Source organism: Talpa europaea (genome assembly GCF_964194135.1).
Source record: "Talpa europaea genome assembly, chromosome: 2".
Taxonomy (NCBI): domain Eukaryota; kingdom Metazoa; phylum Chordata; class Mammalia; order Eulipotyphla; family Talpidae; genus Talpa; species Talpa europaea.
This window is the reverse complement of record NC_140068.1, coordinates 68253854-68277763: the sequence shown is the minus strand read 5'-3', so window position 1 is coordinate 68277763 and position 23910 is coordinate 68253854. Positions and strand designations below refer to the sequence as shown.

The window sequence follows — 23910 nt, the reverse complement described above, 5'->3', positions numbered from 1 at the left end:
CAGTATGGATGGAACTAGATGGGATTTTGACAAGCAGAAATAAGTCAGAAGGAAAAAACAAATATTGGATGGTTCACTCATGTGTGGTATATAACAAACAAAGCAAATGAACAGACAAAACAAACCCAAACCATACCCTTAGATTTTGACTACCAGAAGTGGGAGGTAGGGGATTAACAGCAAGTGGGGGGGGGGGTTGCAAATAGACTATGCTGGAGGATTTATGGGTGCTTTGGTGGTGGATGTAGTGTGATAACATATAACTATAGATGTGTGAAACTATATCCCTAAAACATACGGTGTTGTAAATAAGTGTTAACTCATTAAACATAGTTTTTTTAAAGAACATCTAGATGTTTTTAGATCAAGTCCTTAAATGTCCAGAAATATCCATAGAGCTTCTTGCTGTGCTTTGTTTCCTAGTACCTCTCTCTAACATGTTTGATTGGATATTTTAGGAGTTCGTGATGATTGTCGTCTTTGGTTTGGAGTTCATCATTCGAATCTGGTCTGCAGGTTGCTGTTGTCGGTATAGAGGATGGCAGGGAAGACTGAGGTTTGCCAGAAAGCCCTTCTGTGTTATAGGTGAGTATCAATGTCCTAGACACCTAGATTTATGACACAACATCATTTTCTTCTGTCTCCTATATTGCCACAGTTAATAGTAAAAGCTAACATTCGTGGACTATTTGCCATGGGCCAGGCAGTCTTACGTCTTAAAAGTATTGATTCAGTTCATCCTCCCACAGCACTATCAGGCAAGTATTTTTATTATCCCCATTTGCAAATGAGGAAACTGAGGCAAGGAGTGGTGAAGTTGCTAAAATGTCATAGTGCTTATAGGCAGTGAATGGAGCTGGGATTTGAGTCAGATGATCTGGCTGTGGAACACTCTCTTGTAGCAATTAAGTTATGCTGAAATATGTGGGCCACCAATGTTGGTACATCAATTAGGAAAGCATAGATTACAATAAATGTAAAAGTCCCCTTAGTAGTTTACAATATGAGTAATACCCTTTTTATTCTCTTGATTGGCTGGAGTGGATAGCTATGTTTTATTAGCCTTGGTAACATAGATTAATTAGCATGATTCAAGAATGATTACAAGTATGGTTGAATTTATGAGTTGGTCACTTTAGCCCTGATAATGTGTCTTACACTCTGAAATATGAGTCCCTCCAACCTGAAGTCCCCCATCTCTGCACCACCCTCACTGCTGTGGTTTTAGAAGAATTCCCTCACCTGGATAACAGCTTGAAATTATATAGTTTTTTATGATTTATTTATTTTTATTTATTCATACAAGAACTGGGGTCTAGGCCAGAGGTTGAGCAGGCGTGAGAGGATTCATCAGAGACAGCGTGGGGAGCAGGACAGGTGGATCTACTGAAATACACTGCTGAGGGGAGCAGTGGGCAGACAGGAGAGGGCTGCTGCACCATGTGGGTTAGCTCCCTGGCCTGGAATCAAACTCATGCCACAGTGGCTGGTGATAGCTTCATAGTGCTGACTTTTAACCCCAGTGCCACCAGGAAAGCCCTGAAATTATACTTCTTTTTTAAAATTCATTTTTTAAAGATTTATTTATTTATGCATATAAGAATCAGGGTACAGGCCAGATGCACAGGAGGGTGAGAAGATTCACAAGAGACAGAGCAGGGAACAGAACAGGCAGACTGACTGAAATGCATTGCTGAGGGGAGCAGCGGGCGAGACAGGAGAGGTCTGCTGTGCCAAATTATACTTCTTAATGAAGATGTCATACAGTATTCTGGAGTTAAGATCCTGCATTTCCCAGTAATATAGTTAAAAGTACATCTTAAAACTAAAAACTAGTAAATTATATTTCAATAAAAATTACTTTTTAAGATTTTAACCTATACCATTGTCCTTAATCCTTAAAAATTTCAATTTTGATTTCCTAAGAATAAGGATTTTTTAATATTATCTTCAATAAATTGAACATTGATGTAATACCTAATGTGCTGGCTGTATTCCAATTGTCTGTTACAGCGTTTTTTCCTCTCCAGCACAGGATCCATCAAGAATCACATACTGCATTTAGTATTTGTGTCTCTCTAGTCTCCTTTAACCTAGAGCAGTTCCTCGCCTCTCTTTATCTTTTATTAAGACATTTTTCGAGAACATAGCCTATTTTTTAAAATAGAATGTCCTTCCCTTTGGGAAAAAAATGAAAACCTTATATATAAAATCTATTATTATTATTACTGTATTATTATTATTTATCAGCATTTGATTTCCTCGCTCTTTATTCCTTCTCACTGCTTTGGCAGCCATTCAAATCCAAATGCTAAAGTTCATGGTGGTGCTTGCTTATTTCACCTATTTCTAAAGTGAGAGAGTGTACTTTTTATTTATAAAGTAGTCAAGAATATCTTCTTGGGCCTCCCCGGTGGCGCAGCGGTTGAGCGCTGGGTTGCGAAGCTGCCCGCAGCCACTGCAGCGCCAGTTCGATCCCCAGCTGTTCCCCGGCCACCGGAGGAGGGTCCCACATGGCACGCAGACCTCTCCTGCCGCCTGCTGCTCCCCTCAGCAGTGTACTTCGGTCCTTCTGCCTGCTCTGCTCCCGGCTCTGGCTCTGGTGAATTCTCTCACCCTCCTGCGCTTCTGACTGTGCCCAGTGCTTGTATAAATAAATAAAAATAAATCATTAAAAAAAAAAGAATATCTTCTTCATCTAAAATAGTTTTTTTCATTTTATTTTAGGGGCCAAAAATGGCTGAGTAATCCTCTTAGTTTTCTCTTTATCCCTGTTCCTATGAGAGGGGCAGGGCCAATTTAAGGAGAAAGTAGAGAAAGTATCTCCCAACCATGGACACTCTTAAAAGTCCTTTATTCCATCTTTGCTACAGCAGAGCACTATCTTGGAAATAAGTGGGATCCCCACACACTTTCTGCCATTGAGGTCATTTCATAGTAGCATATTTTAAGAGTCACCATTCATTCAACCAGACTTTAAGGGAATTTGGCTGTATGTGAAGTATTGGATTACAATAGTAAATCTAGTGGAAATATAAGCTAAATCAATCTTAAAATACTTTGTTTGGCCTTCACTAATGTAATCTCCTTGTCCAGCTGCCTCTCCTCTCCAAGAATAGGCTGCACATTTTGGAAGCCATTACCATAAGGTATGGAGGAAAGTAGGTGGTAACTCAGCTTTGCAGGCCCACCCAGCCCCACAGCATATTCATGCAGGCTTTTGATTTTGTTTCTCTTTTTGTATTCTCTGCTCAAGCAGCATCATGAAGGACTGTAACCTGATGTGTAACTACTGCACAACCAGTACTTTCTGCCCTATAAAGGCCCTAAGCAAAACAACTAACAAAGCAGATAGCTGGTTGGCCAAGATTCACTCAGCTTCTACAGGATAACGTTGGTCATGGATGACTGCAGGAATGTTCCATTCCAGATTTTAAAACCAATTAAAAATTGGTTGTGTTCAAATTCCAGTGGCAATGCCAGTGTATTTCTGGCCTCCAAGCTAAAACGACAGGTTTTTCCCAGATGCCTGTTGCCTTTTGATAGCTGTTTCCTATATGGATATATCAGTACATCTTAGTCCTTTAATCTTTCTCTTCCTGTTCCAGATACTTTCAGTTTCTTTTTTTTTTTTTAAAGATTTATTTTTATTTATTTATACAAGCACTGGGTACAGTCAGAAGTGCGGGAGGGTGAGAGAATTCAGAGCCAGAGCGGGGAGCAGAGCAGGCAGAAGGACCGAAGCACACTGCTGAGGGGAGCAGCGGGCGGCAGGAGAGGTCTGCGCGCCATGTGGGACCCTCCTCCAGTGGCCGGGGATCGAACAGGCGCTGCAGAGGCTGCAGGCAGCTTCGCAACCCAGCGCTCAACCGCTGCGCCACCGAGGATGCCCTACTTTCAGTTTCTTGATATGTGTCTCTAAAAATGATTTGGTATCTGTAATCTTAGTCACCTTTGGACCAATCAATAGTGACCTTACAAATTTAGTATAATATGGTTTAAGTATAGTTGCAGTTAACTCCTCAGGCCTTTTCTTCATTTGGCTATTTTACCTCTAGTAAATTAATTACTTTGGAAGAAAATTTCATGAATAAATATATAATGAATTCCCATTCGAACAAAGACAAGATTTATACATATAGTTTGGATAACTAGGCATTTTTTTTCAGTTTTTTATCTAATGTACATGTAATAGTTTGATCCATGGTCCAGCTGAATTGATATAATAATGTAACATGTTTAAATATGACTGTTCATTATGAGGTCAGTAAAATTTAATCTACTCAGAAGAACCAAATGTCACCTGCCTGAAGGCAGCAGACTGCACCAAATAACTGTTGAACCCCCTTCTAGGCCTATTTAATAAGTCCATAAAAATGATTAATGTCACCAGGAAAAGGCAATATAACATCAGCCCTGTAATTCCATGTTCAACCTAATTTTCCATGGTGAAATGAAAAAAGGAATAGCATCTTTCATCTGTCCATAACTGCTCTGAGTTTGGGAATGTAGCTTAGATCCCTCAATTTGTTCATGTATTTGTAAGATGTGATTACTCTGAATGTGCCAAATATACACCCAAATATTTTCATAAGTTTTGAGGGTTCAGGGAAAGAATACAGAGATTATGGCTTCAATGTGGGAAATGCGTTCTGTAAGTACACCAATGTTATTCTTTCTGATTGGAAACAGACTAAAACTACTACAGTGATCCTAGCAAGGCTCACGTAGTATTGAGCTCTACACACTAATTGAGCTCTACACACTACACAGTTTGACTGATACCCTGTGGGCTGATTCCTGAAGATTAGAATTTTCCTCCTGGGCTGTTCAATCTCTTTAACCCCTCACTTTAGCTGGAACCAAGAGCATTTGAAAAACTTGTTGGTTTTTTAAAAAATCATCAAATCATTATATACTTATATTTGGATAGCACATATTTTTTAGTTTTTATTTTTTAAGTTCTTTTCTAATTTACATATTTTATTCTTTCCAATTTTACTTTTTTAATTATTTATTTATTTTCTTATGTAGTAGTTAATTTTTTGACAATGTTTGATTTCTCCCATCAGGTGTAGTACCCGTCATTCTCCCCCCACCACAGCACTGGTGATCCATTCCCCCCATTCCTTGTGCTCTTTCCTCTCCTGTTTTGACCCCTCCTTTCCCTTTCCCTTGCCTCAGATCTATGGTTACCTTCTAGGTTTTTTTTTTTTTTTTTTTGGAAAGTATATTTTAAACAACTGCACTCTAAAAGGAGAAATATCTATTTAATTTTTTTTAATTATGTCATGTCTTTCACCATTTTTACTCAATTGTCATGATTTGTCTCTGCTTGGTTTTGGGAGTTCACTTTGGAAACTAGTAAAATATTATATTGAATTAAAAAATTCTTCCATATCTTTGTGTGTTCAATTTACATTTAAGGCTGTTGAAGTAATATACCTTCAGCTGTAGATAATAATATACCTTTAGCTTAAGTTGCTGCATTACCAACTTAAGAATATTTGGGAATGAGTTGCCCTTCATTTACCTGGACTGATGCTTTATTCAAATATAAATCACTCTCCCAATGACCTTAGTTATTGAGAATGTATGAAATAGCCTCCAAGACTGATTTCATTTTTTTCCTAACTTTCATTAATGATTTACCTGAAAATTGCAAACGGCACTAAAGGCTAGTACCTACATCAGGATAATGAAGCTAATGTGTCAGGAAGTCAACAAATTACTTCTAACAATGACTTTTTTGGGTTTCTTGGTGACCCTTTCTAAGGACACAGAACAGGGCCCAATTTTTCAATCTTGCAGTACATGTGAGAAAAGCAGAAAAACCAGGCTGTTATTAATCTTGAATCTGTATTTGATGCTAAATATAAGTTGATTTCTTATTATTTCTTTAACAGTTTTTCTTTGGTGTAATATTTCCACAGAGAACAAAAGTGGCAAACCACACCGCAGATGTTTCCCCCATGAATTGAGCATATATGCCTTTGACATGAGATAACAGTCACTCGGGAAAATGCCAGCAATATTTTTTATAAGAAAAAATAACCAGTTTCTTATTTGGCTAGACAAAATCAAAGCCTTTATTAAAATCATACACATAATCAAGGTCACTTTTTTATATCTCTGAGTTCATCTTGATAAAAAGCAATTTTTAAAAAGGCAACTTAAGGGCCTCCCCGGTGGCGCAGCGGTTGAGCGCTGGGTTGCGAAGCTGCCAGCAGCCTCTGCAGCGCCGGTTCGATCCCCGGCTGCTCCCCGGCCACCAGAGGAGGGTCCCGCATGGCGCGCAGACCTCTCCTGCCGCCCGCTGCTCCCCTCAGCAGTGTACTTCGGTCCTTCTGCCTGCTCTGCTCCCCGCTCTGGCTCTGGTGAATTCTCTCACCCTCCCGCACTTCTGACTGTACCCAGTGCATGTATAAACAAAACAAACAAATGAATAAATAAATAAATAAATAAAGCATGCCTCTATTAAAAAAAAAAAAAAAATTAAAAAAAAAAAAAATAAAATAAAAAGGCAACTTAAGCTGCTAAGGTATCCAAAAGTTAAATCAAAGACTCCAAAAACTGCCACTGGCTTCTAAACTAAAAATCTGATACATTATTTTTCTGCTTCTCAATCTTTCTTCTTTTTCCATTTTTGTTTTGTGAAACATGCTCTCAATTGTACCATTTTTACATCTTCTAATCTGTTCTCTCCTTTAGTGGAAATTATATTCTCTCAAGCTACTTCCTGTCAGTCATATACTCTCATGCTACCTTATTCTAAGTGTTCAAACTTCTTCAACACATATAGACTCCTTCCATATAATTATTTGGCATTGCAAGGACAAATCCTGTTGAACTGATTGATCATTGAACATTAAATCCATTTCAGTTCCTTTAGTTAATATGAGCTAATATTTACTGAGACTTGCTATATGCACTATATGCTTTAAGCACCATATAGTGTCTTATTTAATCCTACGTAAGTATTATCCCATTTTATAGATGAAGAAATAAGATAGGACTTAAGAAACTTGTTCATCGTTAGAAAGATGGCAGGTGAAAGAATCAGTTTTTATTGCTTGTTGTTTCATTCTAGAAAAATATCCCTACCTGATGAGCCATTTTTACCCACAAGACACCAATACCTAATGTACAGATTTTCCTCACAGCAACCAGTTCTTCAGATAACAACTGGATATTCAGCAATTGAGTTAAATTCTTACACTAACTGGAGTTAGTGCAGACCCCACAGCTAAGGACTTGGTCTTACAAGACTCACCCTCTAGTCCCCTGACTTCAAATACCAGTCACAGTGATATGCCCAAGTTATACACACTTCTGCCCACTGACTATAAATTCGGAGTTCCCACAATCCTCCATAATTGCTAGGGTGACTCACAGAACTCCGGAAAATGCTATACTTAATATTTTTGGCTTATTATAAAAACTTAGTTCAAGAACAGCTAAATGGAAGAGATGCATAGGCAAGGTATTGGGGTGAAGAGAATAATATGGAACTTCCATATGCTCTTCAAGTGTGCCACCCTCTCAGCACCAAAATGTGTCCACCAACCTGGAAACTCTCAGAACCCCACAGTTTAGGGACTTTCATGGAGCTTTCATAGGCTTGATTGATTCTTGGCCATTAGTAACTGAGTTCAATCCCTAGGTCTTCATTCCTTTCCAGAGGTCCAGGGCTATGACTGAAAGTTCCAACTGTCTAATCATGCCTTACTATTTCTGGCACCTGAGCATAGTCATCCAATATCTTGAAGTTATCTAGGGGGTCCCAGCCATAGTCATCTTACTGGCATGTGAAAGACACTTATGACTCTGGAGACTCCAAAGGTTTTAAGAGTTGTGTGCCAAGAACCCAAGATAATTACCTATTTCCAATTGCAGCATATCCCAAACTGTGAAAAGAGTGCCATTATTATTTATTGATATTTTTAAATTAAATTTAATTGAACTGTGTCTGTTGTCATCAATTTACAAAGATAATGATAATTTTATATTTTTATTAGTAATCCAAAATCTTAGAATGAGAAGCCAAACTACAAAATAACATTAATTGTAGTGTGAGTTTTATTGTATCAGCTAAATCAGATTACCTATTGCTGCTTTCTTACCTAAAGTGTGAATGGAACTGCAAAATTGCCTTGTATCAAGTTGCATATGCTCTTGAGCAATGTTACCATGAAGTCTCCTGGATATTTCCCTATTGGAAACATCTCCAGGTTAAGTGATATTATTCTTGGAAATGCCTTTGAATGGTTGTTAATATTAACACACTATTGGGAGACCTGTTTAAGTAATTGTTAACCTGATGCACAAATTTGAACTTGTAAAGAAGCTTGATTAGCTACTATGACTTCACCATTGAGAGAATCCCCTTAGAGGAAAATGAATAACTAAGATGATTTCCTATTCGTATAAACTTCAGCAGAGCACTATGATACATTGTACTAATATTCTGTACTATCAAAAGCTATGTAAGAAAATTCATTCACAGAGACAGCACATAATATGTGCCAAACATGATCAAAAGGATACACAGATGAGTAAAACATGGTCCATGTCTGTAAGAATATACTCTTCTATGTGCTGGAGGAAGAGAATAAGTTATGTTGGTATAGGACAAAAATGATGGCAGTAGAAGTAGCAATGGAAAGAAGGACCTAGAACATCATGACCATAGTATATGGCAGAGGAGTGAAAGATAGCCCAGCATTTTGGGCACAGTCATCCCACAGACATTCATACAATGTCTGCCATGTCCATACGTGGTTCTAGAAGATGGGGAGGCTGCATTGCACCTAAAGGGCAAGGTCCTCCTTCTCATACAGCCAATATTCCAATGGACAGATAAAAAAATATACAGACATATTTTTGAAAAACAAGATAATGTCAACTAGAGATAAGGACAATGAAGAAAATAAAACATAGAAGGTGGGGACTTATCTTAGATTGGGTGGCCTAAGAATCTTTCTAATGAGTAGATGCTCAGGTTGACCTCAATATTAAAAGGTGACCATTCATGAGAAGATTTAGGCACAGACTACTAATTGCAAAGGTTCTTGAGACCCAATGATCTTAGTTTGTACAAGAGATATGAACTTATTGTGACTGAGCTCATTGAGCAGTACAAGAGCAGTAGGAGATGGTGAGGCAACAGACAGAAGTCATACCCTGTGAGACACCAGGCCATTTGAGGGCATGTAGTTGCTGATAGCAGGCAGCTTCTAAGGAAAGCTGAACAAGGAAAAGATCCAATAGGCCCTTGGCAAGCCTAATACTTAAAATTTCAATTAAGAAAACTATGTATTGATCAGGCAATAAAAAGTATAGTGATTTAAGACTCTGGATTTTTGTGGGGTTTTTCTAATTGAGGTAATATTGGTTTATTACACTGCCTATATTTAAGGAGAGGTTTACATCTCTTTAAATGTATGTTATCACAACACACCCACTCTAGCACCATACTGGTAACACTTCACCAAAGCCCATTAGATTTCCTCTATCCTTTGCTCCCATCTTTTTCTTCATCTCTGGAAACCTTTGTTCTGCTGTCAAAATTCAAGGGTTTGGTTGATTTGGTTTTACCTGTTACTTTATTTCTTTATATGACATAAGTGAAATCATCCAGTATTTGTCTTTCCCCTTCAACTTATTTCACTTTGCATAATCCCCTCCAGTTCCATCCGTATTGTCAGACTGTGAGAGCTGAGTAGTATCACATTGTGTATATATTCCACATCTGCTTTCTCCACTCATTTATTGTTAGGCACTTAGATTGTTTCCATATCACATCTATTATATAGTGCTGCAATGAACATAAGGGTACATACATCCTTTTAAATTAGTGCTCTTGTATTCTTCATGAGCTACCTAGGAGAAGGATTGCTGAATCATATGGTAGATCTATTTTTAATAGTTTGAGGGACATCCATACTATTTTCTATAGTATTTTCATATTTGCCAATTCACATTCCCACCAGTGGTATACAGGTTTCCTTTTACTCCACACCCTTACCAGTATATATTGCTTCTTGTCTTTTGTATGATAACCATTTTTACATGTGTTGAGCTGATAATCTCATTGTGCCTTTGATTTTTGTTTCCCTAATAATAGCTGAAGTTGAGCATTTGTTCATATGCCTGTTGACCATCTGTATGTCTTTTCTGGAGAAGTATCTATTTAGTTCTTCTGCCCATTTTTTGAATGGGTTATTTGTTTTGATTGAATTGCATGATTCCTTCATGTATCTTGGATATTAACCCTTGTTGGATATATTTTATCCAATTCAGTAAAGTCTATTTTTGTCTTAATTATAGTTGCTTTCACTGTGCAAGAACTTTTTAATTTGATATAGTCCATTTGTTTACTTTTGGTTATGTTTCCCTTGCCAGGGATGCAAATTACCAAAGTCCTCTCTAAGGCCAATCGTAGAGTGCAATACCTTTATTTTCTTTTGTCTATTTTATGGTTTCAGATCTTAAATACAATTGTTGAATCTATTTTAAATTAGATTTTGTGTATGGTGTGAGGTAGTGATCTAGTTTCATTCTTATGCAAGTGACTGTCCAATTTTCCCAAAATCATTTGTTGAAGAGATTTTTCCTTTCTCTATTGAATGTTCTTAGTTTCCTTGTCATAAATTAACTATCCATGTAAGTGTGAATTTATTTCTGGACTCTCAATTGTATTCCATTGGTCTGTGTATCTATTTTTATGCCAATACCATACCATTGATTATTGTTGCTTTGTAGTAGAATTTGAAGACTGGGAGTATAATACCTCCATTCTTCTTTTTCTCAGGATTGCTTTGGTTATTTGGGGTATTTTGCGTTTCCATATCAGTTGAGTAATGTTTTTTTCTGTTTCCTTGGTGAATGTCCTTGGAATTTGATAAGGGTTATATTGAATCTATAGATTGCTATGGCTAAGATGGTCTTTTTAACATGTTAATTCTCCCAATCTGCCAACAGGGGATATTTCCATTTCTGTGTGTCCTTCTGTTTATTTTAACCATTTCTTACAGGCTTCATTTTCATGTCTTTCATCTCCTTTGTTAAATTTATTCCTACATACTTAATTATTTTTGATGTGATTCTAAAAAGGATTAATTTCTTTCTCTTCTAGCTCATGTTTGTGTTTAGAAATATGATAGATTTCTTAACTGGTTATGTTGCCTGCCACTTCATTATACTGATTTGTTGTTTCCAATAGTTTTCTAGTGGCATCTTTAGGATATTCTATGTATATCATCATGTCATCTGCTGCATATTCCCAGTTATGATGACTGTAATGCAGATTTATTTCATTAAAGGTTATTTCCTTTGAGAAATTGTCCTTTTTGCCTTGAGATGTTATCTGAAGACTTATGATCAATAAGAAGCATTAAATTGTCAGTATGGGGTAAATTTTCAAAGTGGTGCTTGGAATTTGCCAGTATGAGTCCCATTAACTTCAGTGGAAGTCCTACAGCTAAACCGCTGCACATGGCTTTGAAAAGTATGTCTTTGCAGTGTTTTTTTTTTTTAATAAATACCACAGAGTGAATTGGTGCACAGCTGATTGCCGTATTTAAGAACGTGGATAATGTACTATGCAGTAGGAGGCTTTTAAAATTAGATTGTAAAGCCTCATTCCCATTAAGAGTCACAACAACAATGTAAATACATCTTTAATTTTTCTAAGAGCACCTTTCTATAAAGAAATTTGGAGCTCAATTAGAATATAGAGCTCATAAAGCAGCACCATATCCCTCTGAGACATTGTTTATCTCACTCTATACACAGAAAAACTGAGGCTCTGTGAAGTGGGGGTGCTTTGTGCTCAGCCAGTCAGCAGCGAAGCTAGGAATAGAACACCAGACTCCCTAAAGCTCACTGCTCTAAAGCACTGCCTCTTGTGAGAGTCATATTTAATTACAGTATAATCCATTTAATCTACACATGGAAGAATGATGAGGGAGCAGGAAAAATGAATTTATTAACAGGTTTATGGAAAACCATGTTACATAGACTAGCAGCTTTTTTTCAGAATCCGTATCTTCAGCATGTTCTAGATGGTGTCTGATGCCATGAAAGAGATGATCCAGATTCTGCCAACCATAATTGGCAAAAAAATTTTTTTGAGTTTCCTCACTTTGACACATAAAGGTTCCAATTGAAAATTCTGCAGATTCATCATTTTTGTCAAAATTAAAACTAATCAATTTTAAAAATATGCATGAAAGAAAAGAATGCATTAATACCCCTCTATACCCCTTCTTGGTTAAAAGAAAGCACCACATTGAGTTAAATATCCTACTTTATAGATGCATTAGCTAATGTAAAATCTAAAAGAAAAGATGTTTGTATCATAAAAGTGCAATCCCTTTTCCCAGCAGTCATTTTCCTAAGATCTGGACTTCCATTTTACTTTTTATTTTGAATTGACTTCAGATTTAGAAGTTGCAAAAATAGTACAGAGGTCCTATGTATCCATGAACCCACGTACCCATGTCCCCTTCACCAAGCTTCCCCCAGGGACAACATCTCACATAAGCATAGTACAATGACAAGGACATGTATTATTATTAACTGAAGATCTTCTTTACATTTCACCAGTTTTTGCAAGCATTTAATTTTTTATGTGTATTATGATCAAATTTTAGCACATACATAGATTAATATCACCACAATCAAGATACAGATCTTTGCCATCAACCAAAAAACTCTTAATGGTGCTGTCCCTCTCTATTATTCCTTTAAAGTCTTGCCCTCCCCCAGGTCCTAATCCCTGGGAACTACTAATCTGTTCTCCATTACTATAATTTCAATATTTCTAGAATGCAGTATAAATGGAATCATACAGTAATATCTTTAGAAATTTGCTTATTTCATTCAACATGCTCTTGAGATCCTTCCTAGTCATTGTATGTATATATATGTATATATACATATACACACACATACACATACTCCTTTATATTGCTGAATAATATTCCATGATATGAATGTACCATAGTTAGTTTACCCATTTACTTGTTAAAGGTCATTTGGGTTGTTTCTAGATTTCTTAGAAATAAAATTGCTGTCAACATTCACGTATAGTTTTTGTATGAACATGTTTTTATTTCTCTAGGGTAAATGCCCAGGAATGGGATTACTGGGTCATGTGGTAAGTGTTTAACTTTACCAGAAACTGACAAACTGTTTTCCAGAGTGTGACCATTCCTTCTGAAATACAGCAATGCCTAGAATATAGCACAGTAGTAAAATACATCCATGCTGGCTTAAATAATAATTTTTTTCAAAATAATATTTTTTTCTGCTTTCTCTCTGTGTCTATGAAAATTATTTTAATAAGCAGAAGTTTCTGAAATTCATATTTAACCACTTGGGTCAAGAAACAAATGATAGTATAACTCATTAAGGAGCAGTACTTCTTGCTCTGATAAATGAATGTAAATTTGATGTTTCATAGATAAAGTGTTGAGAGACCAATTAATGTAAAAAGTATGCAAATTCCTGAAGGGCCATTACTTAAATCTAACTTAACTTTGTAGAAAATCCTTATTTAAGCAAACTTTAGTGAGACCAATATTAATTAAGCTTACCTGCCAAAGAATATATATAATCATAATAGTTAAAATTTCAAAACAAGACCCCCTTAGGGATAAAGATATTTAAAATTTCCACAAGGCCCAATGGTGCTTTATAACAAACCTGGCCCAATAGCCATGGTTCTAGAATGAAATCTAAAAAAGGGGCATTTGTCCTCCGTGATCCCATACTCACAAAAATCTCCCTGTTCTTTAAACTTTTCCCTAAGATTCTCCTAATTCTCCTGTTTCCCATGAAGTCTTCTATCACAACCACCAGAAAAGTCCTTTTCTCAAACACATGAATTTTATCCTAACTCTGGTTATAAGTAATTTGGAATAACTAGTTATTCAAGAAAAGATCAAGTTGTATCCATATCTGTCTTATCATGTTCTAAAATAAACTCCAAATAAATCAAAGCTTTAAATTAAGTAAGACCATAAATGCTGGCTGGCAGCATTGGTAAATTCTCTTGTAAGCTTGAAACCAGGAAGACCTTCCTGACCATAACTAAAAATATAGAAGCCATAGGAGAAAACATTTATAAATTTAAGCTACATAAAGATTAAAAATTGATAAAATTAGACTACATAAAATCAAAAGATTGCATGATAAAACAAAGCACTATCAAGGTATAGGCAGCCACTGCAGCATCAGTTTGATCCCAACCAGGGAGATAATATACATGGCACAGCAGATCTCTCCTGTCTTGCCTGCTACTCCCCTCAGCAATGTATTTTAGTAGATCCACCTGGTCTACAACTCAGTTTTTGTGTGCATAAATAAATAAAAATAAATCTTAAAAAGCAAATTAAACAACAAGCAAAGTCAAAAAAACAAATGCAAATGTGGGGAAGATATTTGTAACTATCAGAGACAAAAAGTTAATCATCTTGAACCGTAAGGAGCTCCAGAAAGTCAGAAGAATCCAACTACCCAGTAGAAAATAAAAGATGGGAAATGAATATGAGCAGAGACTTCACAGAAAAATAAAAGTGTATGTGTGTGCCTCTTAAACATGTGTGTGCCTTTTAAACATAGTCTATCTTATTCAATAAAGAGAAATGCAAATAGCATTTTCTCACACATCATATTAGCAATATCCAAAATCTGATCCTATACTTTTTTGGGAGACTCTAAGGAAGCGGGCACTTACACTCCACAGAAGTCCAAAGTGATATCATCCTCATGGAAAATTATTGCTATCTACTAAAGTTACATAGCATTTACTCTTTAACCCGGGAATTCTACTTTCTATTAGTCCCATCAAATTATAGTAAGTATTCAGTATAGCTTGACAAACTAAAAATATAATACATAGAATACAATAAAGAAGATAAATTAAGTAAGGGGAAAAATTATAATACTGCACATATAGTAACAGTGCTATTTTTGTATAAGAGAAAAATAAGAGCATGTACTCATGTTGCTTTTACCTGAGTAAAGAAACAATGCAGGAGAAAGTGGGTGGATAAATTGGATAAAAGGAGTCAATTGCATGGTGGAGAGAACTGGACTTTCAGTGGTGAGCTTTATGCAACATACACACATGGTGATTGTTATTGATTTGCAGCTGTTACAACGCAGTTTTTTCAATTTTAATAAGAAAGATCAGAGGATTTTTTTTTTTGAGAATAAAAATGGTCACCTGAAGATAATGAATAAAGACAAAGTGAATGGGGATGGTGGTCAGAACAAGATTTCTCTCATTTACCTCTTTTTATTATTTTGATATTTAAATCATATAGTATAGTAGCTATTCAAAAACTAGATTGAAAGAACTGTTGACTGCCCATAATAGGCACAGTGTCACTGTCGGCTGTATTAATTATTATCATTGCCTAGCAATATTGGGGTAGAGTGACTGGTTCATATGTTATATACAGTTGTTCAGAATCTCACTTGCACTCAAGATATTTCTGTGATTGCAAAGAAGCACAACACCAAAGATCACTTACCTTACAATTTTCCAGGAGATTATCCTCAGCCCTAGGTGGAAATAACACAGAATAGCTCTCATAACAAAACCTATTCTAAAAGATGTTTTATGCTCTGTCCTAATATGCCCTCACACAATTTAAACTGGTAGTTTTAATTATGCCTTCCTTAAAATAATTGCTCAAAAAGGTAAATGAAAATATAACAAATGATCAGACAAAATCAAATCAAAAACAAACCCTAGAAATCTGACTGTAGAACTGAGGCCACTAGAGGGAAGAGCTAGGGTGAAGAACAAGGCGTGTGGAGGGGACCCTTTGGACTATGGTGAAGGACCGTAGGTGCCTTGGTGGGTGCGGTGTGGTAGCATGCATCTGAAGAGGTGTGATGCTATCCCTCTCAGTCATTTGCAGTGTTATAAACCATGTTGCCTCAATAATAATTTTTTAAAAGATTATGTGAAATAATTATATAAAGTGCTTACCTTAATGCCTGCCATGTAATAAACACTCATCATTGTTATTGGTTAAAAAAAATCATTAAGTAATGGGTTTGGTATAATCTCTGCTCAATCCTGGAATCTAACCCCTTGCCCAGAGCTCTGGACACCACACTTCTGTAGAAGTAGAGTACTAAGCTCACATAGCAGAAGTCTTGCCAGCCACCTACCTGGGGCACCACCCCTGCTTGCTGCCTCCCCAAGCTAATTTGAGTAGTAAGCTCACGGGGCAAGAGAGTCGGAATTTCTGCAACAAACGCAAAGCACATCAACATCCCAGGCCTGGAATGAGAACACAAATCCCAAGTGCCCATCAATCCTTTCCCAGTTTGCAGGGAAAAAGACTCCAGCCCCTCACCGTACCTGGGGACTTTTGGTGGGGCTTTACAACTGCACACGCTATTCATGAATCTTCACAACCCTGGGAGGTGGGTTTATCATCCCTACTTAACGAGGAGGAAACGTAGATTCAGAGAGTAGTTTGCCAAGGTCAGTTGGGGAAGGGTGAACCACAACTCAAACCAAAGTGCTCCTACTGCCACATCTGCTGTTTGTCTAGGGGGGTCATGCTTACTATTCCCCTCCCTCCCTCTTGCTAGGGGCTCAACAGAGATACTCAGATGAAGAGTTGATAACTCAGATGCACTATGAGGTGGAGTCTCATCACTGTCCTGCTACCTCACCTTCTAAATAGCTTTGAAATCATTCATACCCCAGACGTGGACTTCCCCAGAGGTGCCTATAGGCCAGATGTTGCCCCACTTTTCTGGATATAGCTGGAATGGGAGGACCCGTGGGAGTCTAAGGTGAAAGATGGTCTATTTTTAAGGGACCATCTGGGTATCAGCTTTGCCTTTGAGAGGGCATCCTTCTGAGAAGGCCTCACAGCATCTCTACAAAGACTTGGAAATACTAAATGGCAAAGCTAGAAGAGACTGTGCGCCTCCCTAGTACAACTTCCTAATTAGAAGGAATTATAGCTAATACAACTAATTACAATAAGAAAATTATAATAGCTTCCCTATGGAAACTGGGGCCCAGCAAATAAAGGGGTCAATACAGGACTCAGCTGGGAAAATAACCAAGAATTCTTAGAACCCGTTCCAGACTATAAATGGGTAGACTTGGTCCAAAAAGAAGTCCCTTTGTCCATGATCATAGGGACAGATTGGGAAGAGAGTCTTCTAAACAGCCAGCCCAAGTGTGGGTTGTGGCACCCCAGCAAGTAATAGAGCCTTTACCAGGACCTTGGCACTGTTCTGTGTGCCTTGCAGAATATCTTTCTTTCTTTTCTTTTTTTTTTTTTTTTTGCAGATTATCTTTCTATTAAAGAAAAAGTTCATTGATATCAGCTCTGCCTTTGTCCCCAAACTGTCATCTTTCTGCTGATCCATCAGTCCCACAAAGATGGGAATTGGAGCACCAAGAAAAGAAGTCATTCCAAAGTCAGGTGTCAGTAAGCAGGCAGTCACCCCATGCACTGCATCCACCTCATCCCACCTCCCTCCCAGATCTCCACCTGGCCCAACACCACTACCAACCAATCCTGTGGGAAGGTCTTCCAAACCTGAAGCGGTAGCCGCCTGTCCTCTAGTGGCGAGATCAGGAACAGCACCTCCCCGGCCTTGTGTCTCCTGCCCTTTGTTCCACCTCAGCAGAGAGAACCTACCAAAACATGGGCTCTGGGTCTCTCAGACAGACTCCTACACTGCTTAACTCCATTTTGCTACCATATGACAGCAACCACACACACAATTTTTGTGCCTGAAAGTGTCATTTCTTCATCTTATTTGTTAATATTTTTAATGACATAGAACCCAAAGTATATGAAAACATTCACTGAGATTTTAAAAAATTCTAGAATCTATAGATACAAAAAACAATCAAATAATTAATATCTCTTGATATGTGCTTGTTGATTGTTTTTCCTCAAATTAACTCCATCAATATTTAGTTTCTACAAGTGTTGGCAAGAGTGTAGAGAAGACCAAACTTGTTGACTGTTGACTGGTGTGTAATTTGGTACAGGCTCTATAAAAGGCAGTATGGAGAGTCCTTTAAAAAAGGAACTATTGTATGATCCAGCAATATCACTTCTAGGTATTTATCCAAAGGTTATGAAAATACTAATTCTAAAAGATATATATGCGTCCTTATGTTCATAGCAGCATTATTCACAATAGCTAAGACCTAAATGCCCATTCACAAATGACTGGATAAAGAAATTATGACATATATACTCAATGGAATACTACTCAGCTATTAAAAAAAAACACTGCAATCTTCTCTTTCATGACAACATCAATGGAACTTGAAGTAATTATGCTAAGTGAGATAAGTCAGAAAGTAAAAGACAATTTCCAGATGGTTTCACTCATATGAGAAATATAAATAACCAAATAAACAAACTGGGAAAACAGAGCAAATATAATTCTAGAACTTTGTGAAAAACAGGGTGGTTACCAGAGGAGAGGAGAAGAGGGGTGGGTCAACGGATAGAGGTGATGGCACTGGAACTTTGGTGGTGGGTGAGTGATGTATATACCCCTATGGAGGTGTGAAGTTCTTGGAATTAAGTAGTTTTGTAAACAATGCTAAATCAGTAAAATCTGATTTCAAAAAATGCTGCATTCTAAAATTTTAGTCTGTGTATCTTTACCAAGAATAAATTTTATTTGGGGAGTAAGGGCACAGGAACCAAACCAGGAGCATACTGCTTTATAAATACCTGTTTGTTCAGGAGCATACTGCTTTATAAATACCTCGCACTATCCAACTGAGCCACTGGAGTCACCAAAACAGATACTTTTTGGTTCTAGAGCTCCTTGGATGTGATCATTTCAGAAACTGCTGTGTTATAATATCTAAAGGAGGTGAAGTTACTTACGACAGGTTTTGCAGCTTTGTTTTTCACTAGTTATTAATTACGATTTAACTACATTTCTGCCAGGAGGACTTCCCTGACTCCTTCACTAGGTTAACTGTACTCTGTGTTTCTCCTATCATAGCATTCATCACCCATGACAGTGGCTACTTGATTCAGTGTCTTCTTTGCTAATGCTCCTTTTATCTGTCTTACCTGCTCCATCCATGTCCTGTCCATCCAATTTACTATTATATACCCAGGTCTGAGCAGATTCTGACAATAAGAAATGTGCACTGAATTAATAAAAATGTCAAAAATTGCAAACTAGCAGAAATTCATGTGTGAACCTTCATTCATTCTCCCCTTATTGCACCCTGTACACACGCAAAGTAAAAATAATGTGAGAAAATAAAGGAAAACATAACGACAATTTTCTAAGCAATGCAAGATGAAAAATAGCACCTTTACCTAAGTTAGCAGGAGTTTTCAGAAGAGTAATTTTTGCCTGTCTTTTAGTTCCCTACTTTAATTGGGTCAGGTGAATGTAAGATATTTGTTTAATAAAACACTTACTGTGCATGTTTGTGATTGTAGGCTCCTTTACAGGAGGAGGCACTCCTGCCCCCACTGTGCCTTTTTCTCAAGTTCTTACTCTGCTGTTTGCAAATGTTTTAAATATCTGATTTTAGCCCCTACCACAGACTCCAAATCTGTGTTTGGAATTTGGAGATCAAAATACCGTAGCTAATCCTTAGGACATCGCCATCGTGTGACTTACGAATCCTTTTCTTATCAAGTTTCTGTGTTTTTTCTGGAGTATAATGTTAAAATGTCTGGTCATAATGTTAAAATGTGCACATCTGAAACTATTTTTGACTTACGTTTTCTTGATATTTTTCCATATTTAGTTTGTGGGAAAACATCTGGCTCCTGAACAGTATTGAACTCTGTTAGGCCATCTCCAGCCTCTTTATAAAGGATTCTTAGGTTGTATCATCATATGTTTTCAATAAACCTTGTTTTTGTTCTCCTTTAAACAGAGCATGTCTTATTCAGAAAACTCATGATAGTAGGAAAGGAATTGATAATGAACAGAAAGTGAATCCAAAGTAGGAATTTTCCTCATAACCTGAGGATTTTTTATTACTATGTTTCAGTCTGAGCTGCAACTTTGGGAGTCAGTTACCAAGAATTCTGATCCTGTCTCTGGAAATAACTTACTGTATTATCTTGTACAAGCCTCTCTGGGACATTATTTCTTTCCTTTTAAGCACAGATCAGAACAGGATTTATAAACAATAACAAATTAAATCAAATATGAAATTAAAAAAATCCTAAAAACCATCCTTTAATTAGTGCCAATGAATGCACATTTTGGTAAGGATTTTTAAATCCTCAGATGTGCTATTAAATCTGATCTATTTGTTTAGGAACAGAGAAAGTCAAGCATGCACATAGTTATAAAAGAGTTGTAAAACTAGTTGATTAAAAACTAAGATTTTCAAAATTATAATGAGTGTCAAGTATTTATTTCTGCCTTGTGTTTACTCAAATTCACTCCTTTAAAGCATATCTTTTCTTTCTTCACAGAAGGGAAAGTCCATTTTCACACCCCAGTGTTTATCCCTAAGGATTATCCAGGAGCCTAAACTATATCCATTTCTTATTTCTAAAAATAAGAAACTGTGCATTGAGAAAGATTGACAGCCAGGTGTGCCAGATAATTCTCAATTTCCCCAGATAATACTTAGAATGAATTCCCATCCATAGGTGTCCCTTTTCTTAGTGATATTTTAGCTGAAGTGGCATCTCCATCTGCAAAATCCAAATAGCAGAACTTATTCAAAGAACTTCCTGAAGATATCCTCTCAAAAACTTTTAGTAATAGGTGATGATTAGTCATAACCTGCATGTCATCTGAAAATAAATATCATTTCTTTTAAAAAAAAAAAAAAAGACATATGCTGGCACTGTTAACCATAACCTGCTGCCAAGATTCAACTGCTTAGAATAAGTGTAAAAAGGGAGTATTGAAAGTTAGGAAGTTAGGTATTTTGTTCTTACTCTGTAAATTTAAACCTGTAATGACAGTTCTTTGACTGTTGTATATAAACCTTCAAGTTATAACATTGAACAAGATATTGAAGCATTGAATTTCATTGTGGGACGGTAGGGGATTTACAGCAGAAGTTTCAATCTTAATCATCCATTGATGGGAATCCAGATTTTTTTTTTTTTTTGGAGCTTTAGTCAAATACTGTTATGGGGCTCTGTTGAATTGAATCTGACTATAAGTCTGCCATTTGGTATATATGAAAATAGGTCCTAGGAGAAAATTCAAAACATCTGAGGACATCAAAGTACAAAACTGCTGTTTCTAAAAGCCTTTCTTGTAACTTCTATAAAAAGGACTATAGTATAAAGTTGCTATGTCATTGCCCTAAAACATGTTCTGAATCATCTAAAAATACATGTGACTTTTCATACCTTCGTTGAGGACTGATGGGATTACACCTAGATAATGTACTCAAGATACTATAGTTTGCCTTAAATAGAATGTGTTTGCCGCCTGCTAACTCACAAATGCTTCTTTCCTGTTTTATAAATACAAAAATGCAATTTCCTTACATCTACCAACCTGTAACCTACATCTGAAACTAAGCATTTGTGATCAAATTCTGAAACAATAGTTTTAGTAGATTACTAATACTGGAGAGGATTGCTTCTATGGCACCAAAAATAATTGTATTTCTATTGCCTCACTCTGCAGTCCTGACCTTACCCCACAATTTCAGCCTCACCCACTTCTACCAGGTATCTAGAGGGCATTTCAAAATGAACACAGCCAAAAAGAAACTGTAAATTTATTCCTACAGTAGCCCTCCTTTCTGCCTCCATACCACCATAGTATCTCCCATTTTTGTAAATAGCACTTCGTTCACACAATTGCTCTGAAGTCACCCATAGACTCCCTTTTTGTATTACACCCACAATCAATTCTTCAGCAAGTCCTGACATCTCCATCATCACATGTCCCAAATCCAACCCCTCTGGGTTCCTCCTCAACTTTTTATTTTTTTGGTATTTAATTTTTTTTAATTAAATGCTTCATACTTAGGGACTGACACTGAAATTAAGGATAAATTTAATATGCTAATAATGCTGTGTTCTTTTTTATATAATTTTTATACCATTTTTCATTTTTTCACAATGTATACATTTTCATCTTGCTTATAGTCCTCATACTATTCCCACCCCCTTGTTTTGATCCTACTCCCTTCTCCCGCACCCCATTGTGTCTCTAGTTTATAGTTACTTGTTAATTTTGATTTTTACTTTACAAAATTGCTGCCATCTCTTTTCGGCCTCCACCTTCCACTCTTACATCTAGCACCTTTCTAATATGTTCTCAAAGGCAACCAGAAATGATTTTGTAAATACAAATCCGATCCTTCATTCTAATGTATAAAACCCATCACACTTAGAAGGACTTGGCAAGCTCTTACCAAAACCGCCATGATCTTGCCAGAGACCACTCCTTCCCTTCTTCATACAACGCGAGGTAAATTGACCTCGTCATCTCTCTTCAAAGCACAACCATTCTTCTGTGTCAGGGTATTTGTATTTTTCTAACTGAAACACTTTCCCCTAGATAAGGTCACGGTCTCCCTTATCATTAGATCTAGGCCCAAATGTCCTCTGCTTAGACATTTTCCCTGACCATCTCACCCCAGAGAGCACTCCTGCTCCTGCCCTGTTTTTCATTTCTCAAGAGCCCTGTTACTGCCCAACATTGTATTATTTATTGGCCTAATGTCAACCTTCCCCAGCAGAACATAAGTTCCTGAGGGCAGAAAATTTCTTCTGTTTTATTCACTGCTCTATCTCCAGTGCTTAGCTCATAGCAGGCATGTTGTTTTTCTAACATGGAATTTTTAACTTTTGTATATGTCTCAGCTTCTCAACTGCAAAAGGAGGGCTAATTAACTATACGATTTCTAGAACCCTTGATGTTAAATAATTTTATTCTAATTCTTTGCTTGCTATAAGCAAATAACCTATCATATAATTGTCCATCAAATAAGTATTGAACATCTACACTTTAGTAGTGCTGAGCTAGACACTGAAGTTACAAAGAAAAATAAGCCCTTTGGCACACCTTCAATTATTTGATGGAAGAGACCAGCGAGTAAACAGACTGTTACTGTAAAAGTGGTGCTAAGTATTATGATAGAAGTGCACCTTGGAGCCCTGGGTACTAGTGGTGTGAAAGCAGGCTTCTTTGACAAATTGATGTTACTGCTGAGCTCTTGAAGCAAGTCAGAGTCTGCCAGGCAGGGAGGGGAGAGGCTTTGCAGGTCGAGTAGCGGCATTGCATAGAGCACGGTGAATGCCAAGCAGCATAACATGATCTTTGTTCAATGTATTGAATAAGTTTTTGATTAAATAAATGATAAAATCACTAACATTTTGGTTGGCAATAGAAGAAAGCAGAGTTTACAGGAAGATAGGAGAGCAAAGACCAGATTATAGATGTAGGGATGGTCAGAAGAGAGGAAGCAGAGGACTGAACTAGGGAGGAGACATGACAAATGGAAGGAAGAAGGTAGCAGTGGGAAATGATAGGGAGACAGAAACAACAGAACTGAACAACTCAGTGCATGTGAAGGAGACAGTAAATTCACTATGCAATCTCCAGCCAAATTCTGGGTTTTCTAATTGATAATCTATTCTGAAATTCACCTGAGAAAATAGATACATTTAGAATAATTGATGATATTTTAAAGAAATAACATTGGGGCCTCCCCGGTGGCGCAGCAGTTGAGCGCTGGGTTGCGAAGCTGCCCGCAGCTTCTGCAGCGCTCATTTGATCCCCAGCTGCTCCCCGGCCACCTGAAGAGGGTCCCACATGGTGCGCAGACCTCATCAGCTGCCCGCTGCTCCCCTCAGCAGTGTACTTCGGTCCTTCTGCCTGCTCTGCTCCCCGCTCTGGCTCGGTGAATTCTCTCACCCTCCCACG

The 23910-nt window shown here is 37.2% G+C and overlaps 1 protein-coding gene across 5 annotated transcripts in view; it reads left to right on the top strand.

The window, feature by feature from the left end:
• KCNQ5 (potassium voltage-gated channel subfamily Q member 5) overlaps positions 1 to 23910 on the top strand; it is a gene marked incomplete at both ends in the record, with an annotated part of 479225 nt that overhangs the window by 353543 nt on the left and 101772 nt on the right. For all 5 annotated transcript variants that reach the window (XM_084228523.1, XM_084228521.1, XM_084228524.1 and 2 more), the window contains one exon: positions 459 to 585. In XM_084228523.1, the coding sequence (XP_084084649.1) occupies positions 459 to 585 (127 nt within the window). The remainder of the gene's footprint in view (positions 1 to 458; positions 586 to 23910) is intronic.